We start from the raw sequence: 17,183 nt of genomic DNA on the forward strand, positions 1-17,183 counted from the left end.
ACAAGTAGGGGAGAGTGGGGCAGTTTCATACACATTCTACCTATTAACACTTAAGAAGATTTAGTGGCTGTATTTTGCAATCTAAATGGCTAAAAACAAGTGTTACACAAACATTGTTATATTAGAAACAAGTTGGACTTATGTAATTACTCATTCAGTTAATTCCTATAAAACAAGTTAAAAATATTTATAAACATGTAATTTGTATGAAAGTACCCCAACATGAGGCAGTATCATACATTGAAGGGGCACTTTCATACATGTTCTACAATATTGACAAAACATGCTTTTATACATACAAAAACACCACTAGCCTATCCTAAACTGAATTCAGTCATATCTACAGAAAAAGTTAAGGAAATTGCTCGAGCTGTTCCTCCAACCATGGTAGGCTGTGGAAATTTAGTGTAAACATCAGCCCGAGAAATTTCACTGACATCTTGCTTTTCATGGAAAACAGAGTTCTTTTTATAATTTGTACGTGAAAACTTTGAGAAACTCTGAATGATTCATTTTCTCATCAACTTGACAAACAAAGTATTTCTTTGTTCTTTTTGTTGCAAACTCAACCAGAATGAAGTCATTAAGCTCAATATCACTGCTTTTATCAAGCAGCGGTAAGTCAACATCTTGGTCACTAAACTCAAGTTCACTTTCACCACTTGTTACAGCAACACTTTCTTCACTGCTTGAAGAATTCAAGCCTACAGATTCCTTGCCAGATTTAAATAATTTTCGTCTAGGGAGATTCGAGGATGTCATCTTGTTTGGCTTTTTTTGTTTTATTCTTAAGCTTCATCATTTCCTCCAATCTTTCTTTTTCAGGAGTGGTGGTAGTAAGAATTCTTGACTTTCCTTTAGCTCGTCCAGTGTCTTTAAGTGTTATAGGATTTGCTTTGGGGTAAGGGTGGATATATTCTGGTGTAATTGTAGGTTTTTGAGGGTTGCCTTGGAATTGGGTGTTGGCGTGGAAGTGGGAGAAGCTGAAGTGGGTATGTTACTGGATGGTTCTTGGACATGACTTCCTCATGATGGGCAGGATCTGAAGATGTAGACATTTTTGTGCAATCCTTTGGAGGGCATGGGCGATCTGTTGTCAAAGATGCAGCAAAGTCTTTGTCAGTAAAGACAAAACGATGTGGAGACCAAACTCCGGTCTTCCTGAATGAAGACACAATGTTGATCTTGAAAAATGACTGTCTGAATGGTATATTTGTCAGTTATGGTATGTAATAAATTGATAAGGTCCTTCCTGGATTTTCATTGATCCATGTATTAAATGCTTGGCTGCATCTGGTCTTAAATGGACCGAATTTGTCGAACAAGACAAGTACGGGATCATCCTTAGAAGACTTCCATATCTTTTGGAGATGCTAGATGATTTCAAGAAAAGATGTTCCTGCAACCCAGCCACTAGGCCTAGGAGCCCCAATTATATCCTTTTTGCTTTAAAAATAGATGTAAGGGGGTGGATGAAAGTGCCCCAAAACATTGTATGAAAGTGCCCCATAGGCATTTATTTTACTAATCTTGCCATCTGGCTTTTCATAAGTTCTGCAGACTACTGTAACTTATACATAAGTTGCAGTGAAGAGTGTAGTATGATGTGAAACTTATTCCAGAATCAAACACAGTGAATCAAAAGACTTACCTAACTATTTCACATTATGAAGATTTTTTTTAAATCACCAAAATTAAACTTTTCAGCACAGCTTCTCGTCAACAGATGCTATGAAGCTACAACTTGCACAGGAAGTAGATGAAGTCAAAAGGAGTTAATAAAAAAGATGGCACTCACTACCCTTAAAGGTGGGAAATTTAAAACTGTATGAAACTGCCCCACTCTCCCCTACAGTATATCCTAACCAACATTCTGTACGTTTTAAGTCAGAGGAGCTTCCTGTGGGATTCGTTGAACACTAATGCAAAAAAAAAATTAAAATAATGTGCTGTAGGCAATATCATTGTTCTGTGCGTTGGTGAGGGGAAGTTGAGATGACTGTCGTGGGCATTAACTCTGTTCTTTGGAGTGGGGGGTATTGGAAGTGTTTCTTCTTCATCTTATAATGTGTATGTGTGCATTGGTAGTAAATGTATCAGCTGATATATTATTAATGCTCTTCCTGTTGTTCATTGTATGTAGTAACTGTATTGCCACATATATAGGCCAAGCAAAATGTAATTTCCACACCAGATACAAAGAACACAAAAATGCAATTACATACAATTGGCATTCAGCCTTTGAAGAACACATGTATGACAACTCATGCCATTTCACAGACATCAGCACAGATTTAAAAATCCTACACATTGAAAACAGAAATAAATCTTTGAACATTAAAGAGGCTGTTGAAATTTACATCGCAAACAAAAGCTAATCAAACCAATCTCGATGATCACACAATTTAAAAAATTCACCCCTCTTTTCACTATTAAATTAATTTTCTGACTACATTTCTTGCTTTAACGCATAATGAATCCCACAGGAGGCTACTTTGACGTAAATGTTTGGAATGTGGGTTCGGATATTCTTATCTGTAGAAAATTCTCTGTATTTACTCAGCATCTTTGCCATTCGGGACATTGTATTTGGTTATCATTTAGCCATGCAGTTGGACAGGATCAGAAATTATGTCTTGGTAGTCAGGGTTTGAAGCAGCCTATTCTTCACGCCAAGTCTGATCTACGTTGAAGTGAGATTTAATCAGCGTCTTGCCTAGCTTCTATGATAGGTTTTCTATTTTCATCTGTCTGGATTCGAGGGTTGCCAACCTAGTGTTTTGGCAAGTAACGATTCTTGCAGCTCTTTTTGCACAACTTTTCTTCTTATTCTGCTTCTTCTTTCAAACATGGAGAGGATGGATGTTGGATAACACTGCCATGGGTTGCCGTTGCTTCACACCTTTAGGTTTCTCCTTGAAGTACCCTACACTTAATCCCTTTGCAGTGCTAAGTTAGCCACACTATTGGCTGCTGGCCCTAAAGTTCTGCTTTTGAATATCCTAGTAATCAGGGGATACACAGCTATTCATTGAGCTGATCCGTTGATATATTATTAGTGCTCTTGAAGTTCAGTTGTTCATTGTATGTGTGTGTAGGTGTGTGTATATATATATTGTACCGGTAACGGTGGTACAAAACTAAGTCCCCGTAATAGAAATCTTAAAAAAAACTTACGCGTTACGCTCCGGGCCGGCTACGAAAGACTGACTGGACGGCGAGCAACAGCTGTGTGCATGTGACGTAGAGAGCGGGTGACGTCATAGCATGCCTCACCACAACAGAGCCTAGACTGATGTGGAATGTTCTTCGAACTTCTATGGGTAATAACTTTCCCCACAATAATAATTAAACAAATTTAACAATATCATCGTGTAACCCGATCCCTTATCTACGTTCTTGCAGAGTTTCGTGTAAATCTGACATGAGGCGATGAAGTTATGGAACGAGATGTAAAGGCCCGGATCAGATATAAATACAGTACTGCTTCGCTCAGCAGAGCAGAGTGTGTATGTGCACGCTAGGCAATGGAGTTCTTACAGTCGGTTCGCGAGGACCGTGATCTAGCGTGAAGCGGCTATCAATCTTCAAGTCCGTGGACTTTAACCCAATCGCGTCGAATATGGACTTGTACGGATTTCTTTATACTGTGAGTGATAAACTTTTACTCCGACGGGACGTGATATAAATTGTGCTTCGTCTGAACATTATCAAGTGACTGTTTGTTGTACACGAGTGTCTAAGACTTGCGAATGTTTTCGAGTACTCGTAATTTGAAGTTTCATGTTATGGACAGGACTTAGAACAGTTTGCTCCTTACAGAGTACTAAATACTTCAAGTTTATTAGACTGTGTTTTAATCCAGATTTACTCGATTGCAAGCATGACTACGTCACTAATTTACCATTTCATGAACTGTGTAAATATTTGTAGGTCATGAACTGTAAACTGTGCATGTGTGAACTGTGCATTTCAATTCTATTAAACAGCACATTTCAATTCTATGAACATTCAGTTGTGCGTTTCGATTTTACGAACAGTCGAACCGAGGACTGTCAATACATGATTAATTTCGTCTTGTAATTTCATGTTGTTATCAATACGTGAATGAGTTTGAATTCACGAGTGAAACATCTTTATTTTCTAATCCAATTAAATTACGTTGAACAGTGCTTCAGACTAAGAAATAAGTCGTGCGGTATTACTTTACATTATGCCAAGTGCCACAAATTTCAAGTGACTCTGTTAAAATTCGACGATAAGTTTCGAGTGGACTTTTATTTTTATGAGTATTAAACTTACATGCTCATTCGAGTCTAGTGGCCTTCTTTTCATTTAACACGGGACAAAATTTAGTGACATTTCACCGTGTGATAAACTCTCAAAGATAGATTTTTTTTTCGTGTTTGAACCTTCTTAAAACCATTGATAAACTTTCCTCTCATCTGTGCAGAAGCAGTCTTTGCATTAACTCGCCCCAAGGCTTAACGATGTTCATTCACGTTCATCATTCACGAGGACTACCTTCATCAGCACCGTATGGATCTTCAAGACGTCGAATGGATCTTCTAGAACTTCCTTCGGGGGAGGAATGGTGGTTCACTGGTATGGGAAGAGGAGGAGCTGCCGGAATTAAGGGACATCGCCAGCCCTAGGACGAGGAACATTTTCTACTGTATCTGCTGTACAGAGGTGACATGACTTTGAATTTAGTAATAAACTCAGAGGAAAAATTTTAAGATTTATTTCTAAACAAACCCTCTCCCTCTGTACGCACTTCAACAAATGGTACACGCCCTACGTCTCATGTCTACCGAAGTACCACATTTACTGTTACAATATATATAATAATATTTATATACTCAGTAGAACTTTATTATTACGATGCTTGAGACAGCTGATAAATTGTATTGGTATAAAAAGAGCCATAAAATGCAGTACTAAATTTTATAAAAGAGTTTTGCCTCATACAGTATGTAAAGTACTCGCCAAGCTTCTTTTTTTAGGAATAATAACGAGAAAATTTTGCCTGTCTTCTTCTAGTTGACCAGTACACATTTTCTAAATTGTGTTCATCATCATCTATTTACCTCGTCCAGCTCCCGTCGGGTTGGCATGTTTATGGCACCTTCCCATCTTACCACCATTGTTTGACCTTAACTGTGTTCCGATTCAGGCTTCTTCTCTTACCCTCCCTCCTTCTGTCTGGGTCTCCATTATCTGCTTCAGCATCCATCTCCATCCTCATAACATGTCCAAACCATCTTAGTTTATCCCTCTCCCTTCTGTCATAAAATTTTTCCTACTTCTGTTTCCTTCCCAATGTCCTCATTTCTTATTCTGTCCTTTCTTGTCTTTCCTATCATCTTAAAAATTTAATTTCACTGGCCTGGATTTGATTCTCTTGTTTTTTTGTCAGTGTCCAAGTTTCCTTTACATACAGTATGCCAATATTAGGCATCGCTTCTTTAAACTTCATTGGTGCTCTCTTCCTCCACACAAGGTTTCTCACACTCTGGTAGAATGCATTTCCCTGTTGAATCTTTTTACTGCTCTCCTTGTCAAAGCCTGCATCCTATATCAGTTTGCTTCCTGAGTTCTTGAAGCTTTGTACAGTTTTAAGGTTTTATCCCTTTATTTTTATAATTCCTTGCCCTTCCCTTTCTTCTCTAGTCAACATCTTTCACAGTCTTACTCTTTTCCATTTTCATTCCATAATTTTCAATAATCTCACTCAAGTTATCAAGTTCCATTGTGCTTCCTCTCTATTTGCTTCCCACACCACAATATCGTCTGCAAACGGCATTAGCTCAGCTCCCTGTCCCCGTATTTTACCTTTGTCTCCTTCTCAATTTCACGCATGACCACACAAATAACAATGGTGACAGCACTCTTCCTTGTCCTAGTCCAGTTTCATTCCAAAACCACTCTGTCTTCCCCACAAATGTCTGGACACTGCTGCAACAATTTTTGCACATTGCTTGCACATATTCTATTGCCTGTTTTCCAAATCCTTGTGTTCTTGTGTCACAATTTCACAGCAACTTCCTCTTGCTGTTTACAGCTTTGGTGGCTTCTAAAGCATCACTCACTGTTGGGACAGACTTCTCTTCTTCCTTCTTTTCATGGTCACTGTGGTTCTTGTTTTTCATTTCACGTACCATATCATCACATACGTCTGTTCCTCCATTGTAACTTGCCCAAATTGTCACTGTCTTCAAATTCTTCAGTTGTGTTTATTTCTTCACTTGATAAAATTTCATCAAGTTGGTAATCCTAATCTAAACTGAAGTTTAAAATTATGTTATATTTCATCAAGGTGGTAATCCTAATCTAAACTGAAGTTTAAAATTATGTTATATATGAGGTAGGACACATACAGTACATGTTTTTCAATTTAAGTGACGCCGAACGTTATTTTCTTTATGGGGAATATGTCGTTACCAAAAAATAATGGATGCTATAGATGAGGTGTGTCTGAAACTGGTGTTGCTATAACAATGTTCTGTTGTACATATTTCCAATTTGATCATCTATATATATAAAATAAGTGTTTTGTCTTTTGCTCAGAATTTGAAAAGAATGTTATTTCTTTATCGGTCATGTCCACAATAACAAGGAAATGCACTTTTTACTTTTGTCTGTCTGTATGTGTGTATGTACATGCATCACGAGAAAATGGCTGAAGAGAATTGAATGAAAATCGGTATGTTAAGTCGGGGGATGAGCTACTACAATCTAGGCTATAAATCATTTTATTCATGTTGAGTAAGATGGTAGTTTAGAGGAAGGCCTAAAATTTAATTCTCAAATATTTATATTATAGTGGTCCTATTGATTAATTCTATATAACTAAAGTTATATAGAATTAAATTTCTGATCATTTATGTCTCATACATTTTTACCGTACCGCCTAGGATAATGCAGATATTCATGAATTTGTATTTTTGTTGCTAAGTCCATATCGACGGCGAGCCACGAGAAAATGGGTTGAAAGAATTTAATAAAAATTTGTATATAGAGTCGGGGGAATAAGAAAACACAGTCTAAGCTACAGGTAATTTGATTCACCCAGGATGAAATATTAGTTTAGGGGAAGGTGCCTAAATTTTAATTTTAAAAAACGTATGTACTGGTCCTATCGAAAAGTACTACATAACCAAAGTTATAGAGAATACAATTTCCAATTATTTATGTTTTATTCAGTTTTACCGTATCGACTATGATGAGAGTGGTATTTCAGAGTCGGAAGAAAACTAAATGTGAAGGCCTACAATATCGAAAGCACATAACATTGATCAAAAATAACATTACACTGACCATTGTTTGTTGTGATATTCTTTGTCTCTTATGCTGCCACTCATCTCCGATAGATGGGATTACTGCTTCGTATCGAGTATTACGGCCTGTCTGTACATTGGCAGGAAATAGCTGGGGAGTTAGATAACTTTCTTCTTTAACATGCCATTCCTCTGGTTCATACATTTTCTGATATTGCTGGTACGTAACACACTGGTTCTTCATAGTATTCCAGCTATTCCATCCCTACTCTGAGGCACTGTTTTGATTGAGCATTGTGCACACTTAAGACAGAGACTCACTTAGTAGGTAGTATGGCCTGGTGTAGATTACAATTTAGGCCAATTCCAAATTATAGCACCACAATTCACTAAACAACTCAAAATTCAACCCTGAAAAGAGCCGTTTCTTAAGAAAAGCTTTTTCTTCTTCACTTTTATTAAATTCTACATTCATTTTATTCCATATTAGCAGTGAAGAGGGGTTTTCTCCTCTGGCTTGGAGGAAAAATTTGCCTCCAAGTCAGATAGATTTTTCCGCCGCCATTGTAGTGAATTCAGGTTTTCCAACTCATCGGGTACTCCTAGGAAACAGATTAGTAAACGGGGCATAGTTTTTGCCCTGGGACTCTCCACTGTTCGACGCCTCCCCCTCCCCCAAGAAAAACCAAGAGTGTTCACGGATCACGGCTCTCTGTGGCTTGGCCATTCAAGCTCTGGAACTTTGGACTGTTAGATCGGCAGCGTAGTACTGTTCTTTAAAAGTGAGAAAATTTGTGTTTTTCATTTGATCGAGTATTTCATATGAAAGCATTGCTTTTAATCGTGCCATTCCTACTGACGTCATTGTAATGACCTGTGTTCATTTCAGTTGGGAAAACCACTAAGACAGGCTTTCTGAAGATGTAAAAAGGCAGGTGGAGAGTGAGTGTCTGCCATTATAATGAAACTCTCCAACCTGTTAGTGACTGATGGTAGGCAAGTGGGCCTACCATCACAATGAAAATTCCCTAACCCTGTCTTCATATGAGGAGAGACGTATGGTGACTTCCCCATTGCGTTTCTAGGGTAACTTTAAGAGCTGTGCAATTTACCATATTTTCTTGCATAATTTATGCACTTTTTTTACGAAAATACACTCGAAAACTTTGGATGCGTAAATTATTCAAGAAATTCAGACAATTAAAAATTATTTACAGTTCATTTACATTTAAAAGGTATATCAAATATAATATAAACACAATCGGTTGAACTCGTTTGCGGTTATTGTCATTTGGCGTAAAATTCCGGCATGAGATTTTTTCTGAAAAGTCAAGTAGGGTAGGCCTACATCAAATAAGTTGGACATGCGGGTTTGAAGTACCAACACTGGAAAAATTTTCTTCCTGTTACGAGCTGACAATACGACCTGAAGTGAATTAAACATGAACTAATAAAAGTACACTTCGTGTAATGTCATAATAATGACATACCGGCAAAACAAAATAAGACTGTCCAACAGAAGAACTGCCAGGCATCGAAGGAGGGACCCTGCTAGATTTCCCTAAACCGTTCATATCCAATCTTGTAAGCGTGACGTGTCCATCCACCCTTTTTCTTGGATACGAACGTGGATCCCTCGTGGAAATATGACTTTAGGCATTGTTTTTTGTTTTAAAACAACGTAAGATGTAAGCTTTCTGCCATCAGCTTTTACAGCAAGCACTGCAGTACATCGTTGTTTTTCGCTTCTGGTAGCGCGTACGATAACACTTTATGTCCCTTACTTATTGATTGTTCTACTTTGTGGCATATGGAAACTGATTGGCGTCTGACGTGCGGTTCCTATTTGGGAGATCAAATATTCTTTCACTTTACGCTTCTCAATCTCAAAGCGATGAAAATCAATTGCTTTTTGGTTGAAATCATTCGGTCCTTCTAGGCATAATGTTATACTTCGTTGAAGAGAAAGTCTATTTCTCTTCATAAAATTATTCATCCAGTTGCGGCTAACCTTCAAATCGGAGGCAGTGATTCTATGTGCACCGGCTATTTCTCGTCCTGTAAAATACAGCATTTCATGAGAAATGGCATATCAAATGTTGCATAATGAAATCATATATTTAAGCAGATCCTCCTCATCTTGCCGCTTTTTGTTCCACGAAATGCTTTGCGAGACTTCTTGGTCGCTTCAAGTGCACTTCTGTTACCGCTGTAGCGCATGTCACATTAGGACACTGAATACTTGGCGGCCTGCTGCCCTGTTCCCGTATGTTTCAGTGTAACTGATTACCGTGAGTTTATATGATGCAGTATTACCCGAACACTTGGTCATTGTGAACTAACAAACAATTTTGAGATCACAGAAAACGCATGTCCTGTACCCGAAACACTCATAAAATATGTTTGTACCAGAGTGGAATAGAGCATCACCAGGCACTTCTGGGCTGATTCTTTCATTGAACTAGTGCAGTGGTATTTCCTACCGGCTGATAACAGCACCTTGACTGGTATTTGGAATGCCCAGTTTTGCAATAGGAAGGCTGCTACTTGAGTAGCTGATATCTTTATTTCAAAACGCATCCGGAGCTGCATGATGAATGTTCGAAGAAGTGGGTGCTTCAAATACGTGAACATTTCTTTTTCTCCACCTTGGACCCAGAAATATTGGGATGCGTAAATTATGCAAGGGCACTAATTATGCGAGAAAATATGATAATACAATCTTGCTCACAACGTGTACACTATGTAACCTAGAATTCTGTACACAATGTAGAATTCTGCAGCGAAGCACGGGTACATCAGCTAGTTATTTTATATCATTATTCAAAGGATCTTATTGGACAAAACATGTCAGCTTTATTTAATAATATTTCCATTCCATTTCTTGTATCTTTTTTGTTTATATAATGTGTTGTTTGATCAAACCAAATAGTTTTCATATTCTCCCTGTTGTGAAGTCGACACTGAAAAACTTGGCTTCTAACCATAGATTCTTGTTCTTCCACTATAGGGCCCTCCTGGTAGACAACAAATTGGGACTGTTGGTGAACTTCATACAATTTGGCAGGGAGTTCTTGAATGGAATGAGAAAGCTGAGAATCCCAATGATCCACAGAAATTAACACGTCATGTGCCTTGTCAAGTCTCGCTAGGTCCGAGGGATGGAGACTCTGATCTGTAAGTAGTTGAAATTTAGAAGATAATTTGTTAATTTTTTTTCTTTCTTTCTTTGTTTCTTTCTTACTTTGTTATGCGCATTGAAAGAGCATGTTTGAATTTATTCTTTGGCCTCATGGTTTTTGCATTCTTATCCTCCCAAAATCTCTTCATGAATGCACTGTGTTGCATCCTGCGTTCTGTGGACCACTTCGTACCAGTTTTCTTTTTAGATTTTTCCACGAATTTGAGCTTGGCTACTATTGTACTAAAGGTTCCACGAACTTCTGTGATGTCCGTGATATTCATTTCTTGGAGATTCGCCTTAATTTCTTCTAGCCAGTTTAGTTTGACCTTCCTTGAGTTGATTACCTTAAGAAATCTTTTAGTAAATCTGCCGCTGTCCATTAATTGTGAATGCAGACATTTTGACTACATCATTAGTTCATTAATACAGTATTATAACCGTTCATGGATGTGGGTGGTTCGACGTAATATATTTTGTTTCAATTAAACCTCGGCTGGTGTCAAGCGGTTTGCAAGAGATTCACTCACGGGCATGGTCATTCGGCGAGTACCGGTTGTATCCCTTTCATTCAACGTCAGGCTCATGTGCACAGAGTCAGTTCTACGTCCTACCTATCTACATAAGGCTATAAAATCATAATTTATGAAATGAGAAGATCACAATATAATTTTGGAAGGATAGCCCACTTTAATTATCTATTCATGAAAAGAGATAATAACAACAATAATATTAATAATAATCACTCAAGTAGACATGATGAAGAATAAAAAATATCACATTGATTAACCTTTGTTGGTTTCCATTAACATTTATGAACATTTATTTGATGTTAGTTTCTTAAAATTCTGTAAATAAATTCATCATAACATTTCTTAAATCTTGACTGCAAAATAATGAATTATTTAACAGTTCTTTCTAATCCGCCAATCATAAAATAATTAATTTCGTAAACATTCACTTTGTTCATTCATATGTCACATGTCCGTCCAAGGTTTGTCCTCCCATATTCTATCTGTTTTAATCGTCTAACTATCTTCCTAACACACGACTTGAATCTCCCAAAGATCTAGTCTTCCTAACATTGCATGATATTGTACTCATCTGTTAATCAGCTAAAGTGACTGAACATATTCAATAAATAAATCAATCCTGGTGATAACAGCATATCTGGAACCTTCAGCTTCAACAACAATAAAGGTGTTTTAATTGATTCCACCTATTCAATACTTTTATTTACACTTATAGTGGTTACATAAATAGACTCTCAGTTAAATGGGACATATTTTGCCCTCAATTAATGGCATATTCAGCCTAAAAACAATCATCAAGAGTACAACTAATATTAAAAGTGGAAGCTAAAAGTTTAGCCAGTTATAAAAATTCGGGACATAAAAATGTGAAAAATGATACAATATATAAAGATGCTAATGGAAACACTGTCAATGATTAAACTATAATCTTGTCGGAGACTAAAACTTCTTCCATTAACATTCCAATTAAAACAGTTCATTTAAAATATTAGTGGAAAACCAAAGTGGTAATAATATAACGCCAACAACATGAGGGTGTGAACACAAGCATAAGATGATTGTCATAAATACAATCTGTCCAAGGCCGCTGATGAAATTCGTCAGCATAAAGTGAGACAGAAGCATCAGTTGAAAAATTGTAAGTGGCCCTTAGCATCGGTAGGTAATACTATTGGCTGAAACTCTGCCAGGATATGTCAGTAGATACTGAAATAATGTTTTCTGTAAGAGAAGGGAAAGATGAATTAAGAAGTTGAACATAAGGAGAGAATTCGGATTACATAAATTGAAACAGATGAGGACTTCCATGTTAGTTGAAAGTTTGTAATTTGTTATCTACTGTTGTGTTGGTTGCTGCCCTTCCGTTGGCTCTGAGTCTGGTGTTGTAACTGTGCTGCAGAGGCGGCAGTGAACTCGGAGGGGAAGGAATAGGGGAGTGTGGAAGGGAGGAGAGGATGGGTGGAGTCAATTGTGATGAGGCTGACAAAGGGGGGGGGAGTTCACCGTATTGCTGGAAGTAGGCCTAATATCTGTAGGTATGGCAGGAGTATTAGAGTATGAAGAATTAAATATATTAGGTATCCTAAATTTATTCGAACTAACTGACTTTAATAATTTCGGCATTAATTCATGTAACATACTTTTACTGCCCGTGGTTTCATTAAGATTCTGTTGCTTATTGTAGTCTGATCTAAATAGATATATAAACTTTCTAATTCGTTCAACATTCTCCCTTTTTCTATGTTTCTAATTATCGCTAGGTCTTTCTCTATGGATTCAAATCTGTGACCAGTCTCTCTCATATGCAAACTCATCGCTGAGTATTTCCTATGTTTTTCCGCGTTAACATGTTCCATGTATCTTGTCATAAAACTTCCCCCAGTCTGTGCAACATATGAAAAATTACACTGAGTACATTTGAGTCTGTATACTCCTGATCCCAAATAATGATTTTTATCATAATTAACTTTTTTATGATTAAACGATATGGACTGGTTAGTATTAGTAGTTCTAAAAGCTACATTAAAATTATGTTTCTTGAATACGTTAGTAATCTGGTGTATAGCTGGATTCTTAAAAGTGAATGTAGCATACTCAGTTTTTTTGTTTTTTTCTGGTTTTAGATTCGTGGATAACTTGTTGTTAATTTTATTGATTAATTTGTTGATCATTTCTATTTTGAAACCATTTTGTTTAGCAAGGTACCTAATATAATTTAATTCTTTCTTCAAATTCTTGGGAGGTAGAGGGATTCTAAGTGCTCTATAAATCAGACTGTGAAAAGATGCTTGTTTATGTGAATTCGGGTGTAAAGAAAAATTGTTTATAGTTGTAGATGATTGTATCGGTTTTCTAAATATTTGGAAATCAATCAAAAGTGTTAACCTTACGCGTAACTGTTACATCTAGAAAATTCAATGAGTTATCGACTTCGTCCTCTTTCGTGAATTTCAAATTAGGTTCGATTTCATTTAACTTATTTAAGATTTCTTGACTATTAGTGACATCTTTGTTTATGATTACAAACGTATCATCTACGTATCTCAACCATAAATCAATTCCTTTAATTTTTGCTATTATTTCATTGTGTTCGATTGAATCCATAAATATGTCGGCAAGGATGCCCGATATTGGGTCACCCATTGCTAATCCATTCTGTTTATAAATATTATTGTTAAATGAGAAGTAATTATTGTCTAATATGAAATTTAACAATCTTGTGAATTCTTCCACTTCCATTTTACTAAGATTACTGTGTTGACAAATATTATCATGAATGATATTAACAGTTTTATCTGTCGGAATATTCGGGAACATATTCACATATTGAGGGCGAAACATGTCCCACTTAACTGAGAGTCTATTTATGTAACCACTATAAGTGTAAATGTATTGAATAGGTGGAATCAATTAAAACACCTTTATTGTTGTTGAACTGTAAATTTTCAATACGGACCAAAAATGAGATTTATAACATGTAAAAAACCTTCAGCTTCGCCGTACCTAAAATAAACAATGTCTAACTACTGACATACTCAATGTAAATGGTAATACTGGAATGTCCTCACTGTGTCTGCTCTCCTCCAAAGATTTCCTGTAAGCAACACTACTGCCTAAAAATCAACTACTGCGAGCAACTACTCTGAATGTTAATGTACTGTAACAGGTGACATTAACTTCTTAAACAACACATGTCACTGTTCATTTGTGTCATTTTTATCGAAGTTGCTCTCAATAATTCATCCATTAATTCAATTATCTTACCTTCCTGCCATACCATAAATTCATATTTCGATGATTTTCACATGCTCGACATTTAAAATCTCAGGGATACTCTTTCGAAATACTATCAACACATCATATCGCTTGCCTATCCGAAAATACTTAAAACATTGCATGATGAACGTCTCATTTATATCGTTACCAATCTAGGTTCATTGACATTCTCGAAGACTTACTACATTGCCGTAGTATCAATCTCAACAAACTGCATTATCACATTACCTCACCATAATATACTCGACAACCCTGTCATTTATCATACCTTACCTCAAAATGTGCACCATGCCTACATTATCAATCTAAATACACAAGCGCATGTATCCGAAGAACCTCAACTATTCGCGTATAAAATCATCTCATAACTGACAGCATAATCGCACTTCACTAAATTATTACATGACACAACTCATTCTATAGAAGATCTAGACACTGACATATCAATTACATATAATCACTTACTAAAGTTACATACGCAGCACTCAACATTACCTTATTGCGAGTAGACTCTTACAAACATTCGACATTGTCAGGAAATCACAAAGTTTATACAAGGAGTAATTTTAATACCACCTATTCAATACAATTTATTCCACTATAGTGTGGTTAAATACACATGGAAATTACCAGAAATTTGAAGGGTACATGTTTCGCCCACTATATATTGGGCATCGTCAGCCTCAATTAATCTTAAAACACACATGGTCTAAGGAGTCATAATAACTTACGTAAAACGTATTGATGAATATTTACAAGTGTTAATACTGTGGATGCAAAATGTTTACAGTACAAAAACAGACTAACGCTGCAGATACATTAGGAGAATAAATTGACAACATTGTTTACTACGGACATCCACGTCCACAGGAGGCATTTTCTGGTTAAATGAAATTGTCTTCCGGCCTACCTTCTTTTTACGGCAAACTCTTTGAAGTATTTTAGCACTTCATGACATACCATGATTTTTATCCAACTTTCCCAGACGTCTTAAACTATACCGCCTCCAATTCAACTACATATTTCCATCCTTATTTTAAATATTGACCTCAAACATGAGCATATACTGTATCTTTTAACCGTCTTGTTCTTATCCTGTTGACGCCTTATTTTTGTTATTCTGTTTTCCTAATGTAATATATTGTTCAAGCTTTTCATCAAAACGATCCATTTCAGTGTCAGACATGGATTACTTTTTAAAAACAATGTGTGACAATTACTTTTAGACGAACATTTCAATTTTTCAAAGTGATTTTAGTGTAAGTTCTGTTTTATTCAATTTTTTGTACTGTAAACATTTTGCATCCACAGTATTAACACTTGTAAATATTCATCAATACGTTTTACGTAAGTTATGACTCCTTGGACCATGTGTGTTTTAAGATTGATTGAGGCTGATGATGCCCAATAAATAGTGGGCGAAACATGTACCCTTCAAATTTCTGGTAATTTCCATGTGTATTTAACCACACTATAGTGGAATAAATTGTATTGAATAGGTGGTATTAAAATTACTCGTTGTATAAACTTTGTGATTAGCTATTTTTCAATACGGAATAATGACTAGAATAATAGTTTGTAATTGTCAGGAAATTCCATAAAACATTACCATACTTGTATGCCTTAATCACCTGAACATTCACGGCAAACCGAATTGCCACTCTTACCAATGATTGGGTTATCTCTCTCTGACAAATACGCAATGGTGATCACGTTAGGTTATTCAAGCTGTATACTCTTAGTTACCTGATTAACATGGTTTTGAAAGAAATCTAATATTCTATAAGCTCTCTACAGATAGAATAAAGAAAAACAATGCTTGGGTACTTATCAGTGACGACTCTGGTGTTCATCCCATCTTCTTGGTTGCTGTAGCCATGGACATTCATTTCCATATCATTTCAGGTAATTTCATCTGAAATCGGACCCATTAAGACACTAGTCTTGACTCAGGCCCACATCTCTGCCTTGTTTGGATTCATCATGATAATAAAACAGGTCCGTCCTTCCTATCTGAAACTTGTACAAATGATATTAATACAGTGCAATAAGATTTCTAAATATTTCAATTTTGCTTGCGACACTCACCTTATTTCGTGTATTAGCGTTGTACAATATGTTATCGAGTTCTTAAAAACCTTACAATATCTTCCCAGGCAAATGCTAGGGCTTTACCTTAATTAAGGCCACGGGCACTTCCTTCCCACTCCTAGCCCTTCCCTGTCCCGGCGTCGCTATAACACCTATCTGTGCCGGTGCAACGTAAAGCAACTAGCAAAAAAAACAAAAACAATATCTTTCAATTCCTTATAATCTGATCAATTCTTTCTCAACATGTACCAGAGCTGTTGTTTAGTCAACCTTCTTCTTTGTTGTTTTTTTCATTCATTGTCATAGGAACAAAATCTTATTTTTATAATATTACAATAATACGCCAGTTTGCATTTCATGATTTCTACTAAAATTACCATACTGTAATCTCCCTTCCATCTGTTTTTGACATTTGAGGAACATTTTGTCTAACACAGTCGCTCTCTTCATTCAAGAAATACGCAAAGGAACACACTCTGCCATTCATTCATCTTTTTAATGCATACAATCCATTACTCCGCATACGCCTCCTTGATAATTAAACTTGCACCTTTCAAAGCTGTTCCATGGCCTCCGCCGCATGACGTTCCTAGACCTTGAATGTTACATATGAAATTTAACTTCCTCTCAGCTGTTGATGTGATCTTTTATTTGCTGGTCTCTATTTGTATCCCAATTCATGTTTTCTTATCTCAATCATCCAAATACCACGGGGTTCTGAGCTTGTGAACTTCTCATTTTATTTCCATTAACTTTCCTCTTAAATGAGCGAGTTATCTCGGTTTACGGATCTAGTTGGACGTATAAATTGGATGTATTCTT

The 17,183-nt window shown here is 36.4% G+C and overlaps 1 protein-coding gene across 1 annotated transcript in view; it reads left to right on the forward strand.

Annotated features, from left to right (window-relative positions):
* Window positions 1–17,183, forward strand: part of LOC136866186 (mediator of RNA polymerase II transcription subunit 25) — a 106,285-nt gene that overhangs the window by 48,147 nt on the left and 40,955 nt on the right. The window contains exon 3 of the mRNA XM_068226643.1: window positions 10,291–10,457. Coding sequence (XP_068082744.1) covers window positions 10,291–10,457 — 167 coding nt within the window. The remainder of the gene's footprint in view (window positions 1–10,290; window positions 10,458–17,183) is intronic.

The sequence above is a fragment of the Anabrus simplex genome, chromosome 3, assembly GCF_040414725.1.
Source record: "Anabrus simplex isolate iqAnaSimp1 chromosome 3, ASM4041472v1, whole genome shotgun sequence".
NCBI classification, from domain to species: domain Eukaryota; kingdom Metazoa; phylum Arthropoda; class Insecta; order Orthoptera; family Tettigoniidae; genus Anabrus; species Anabrus simplex.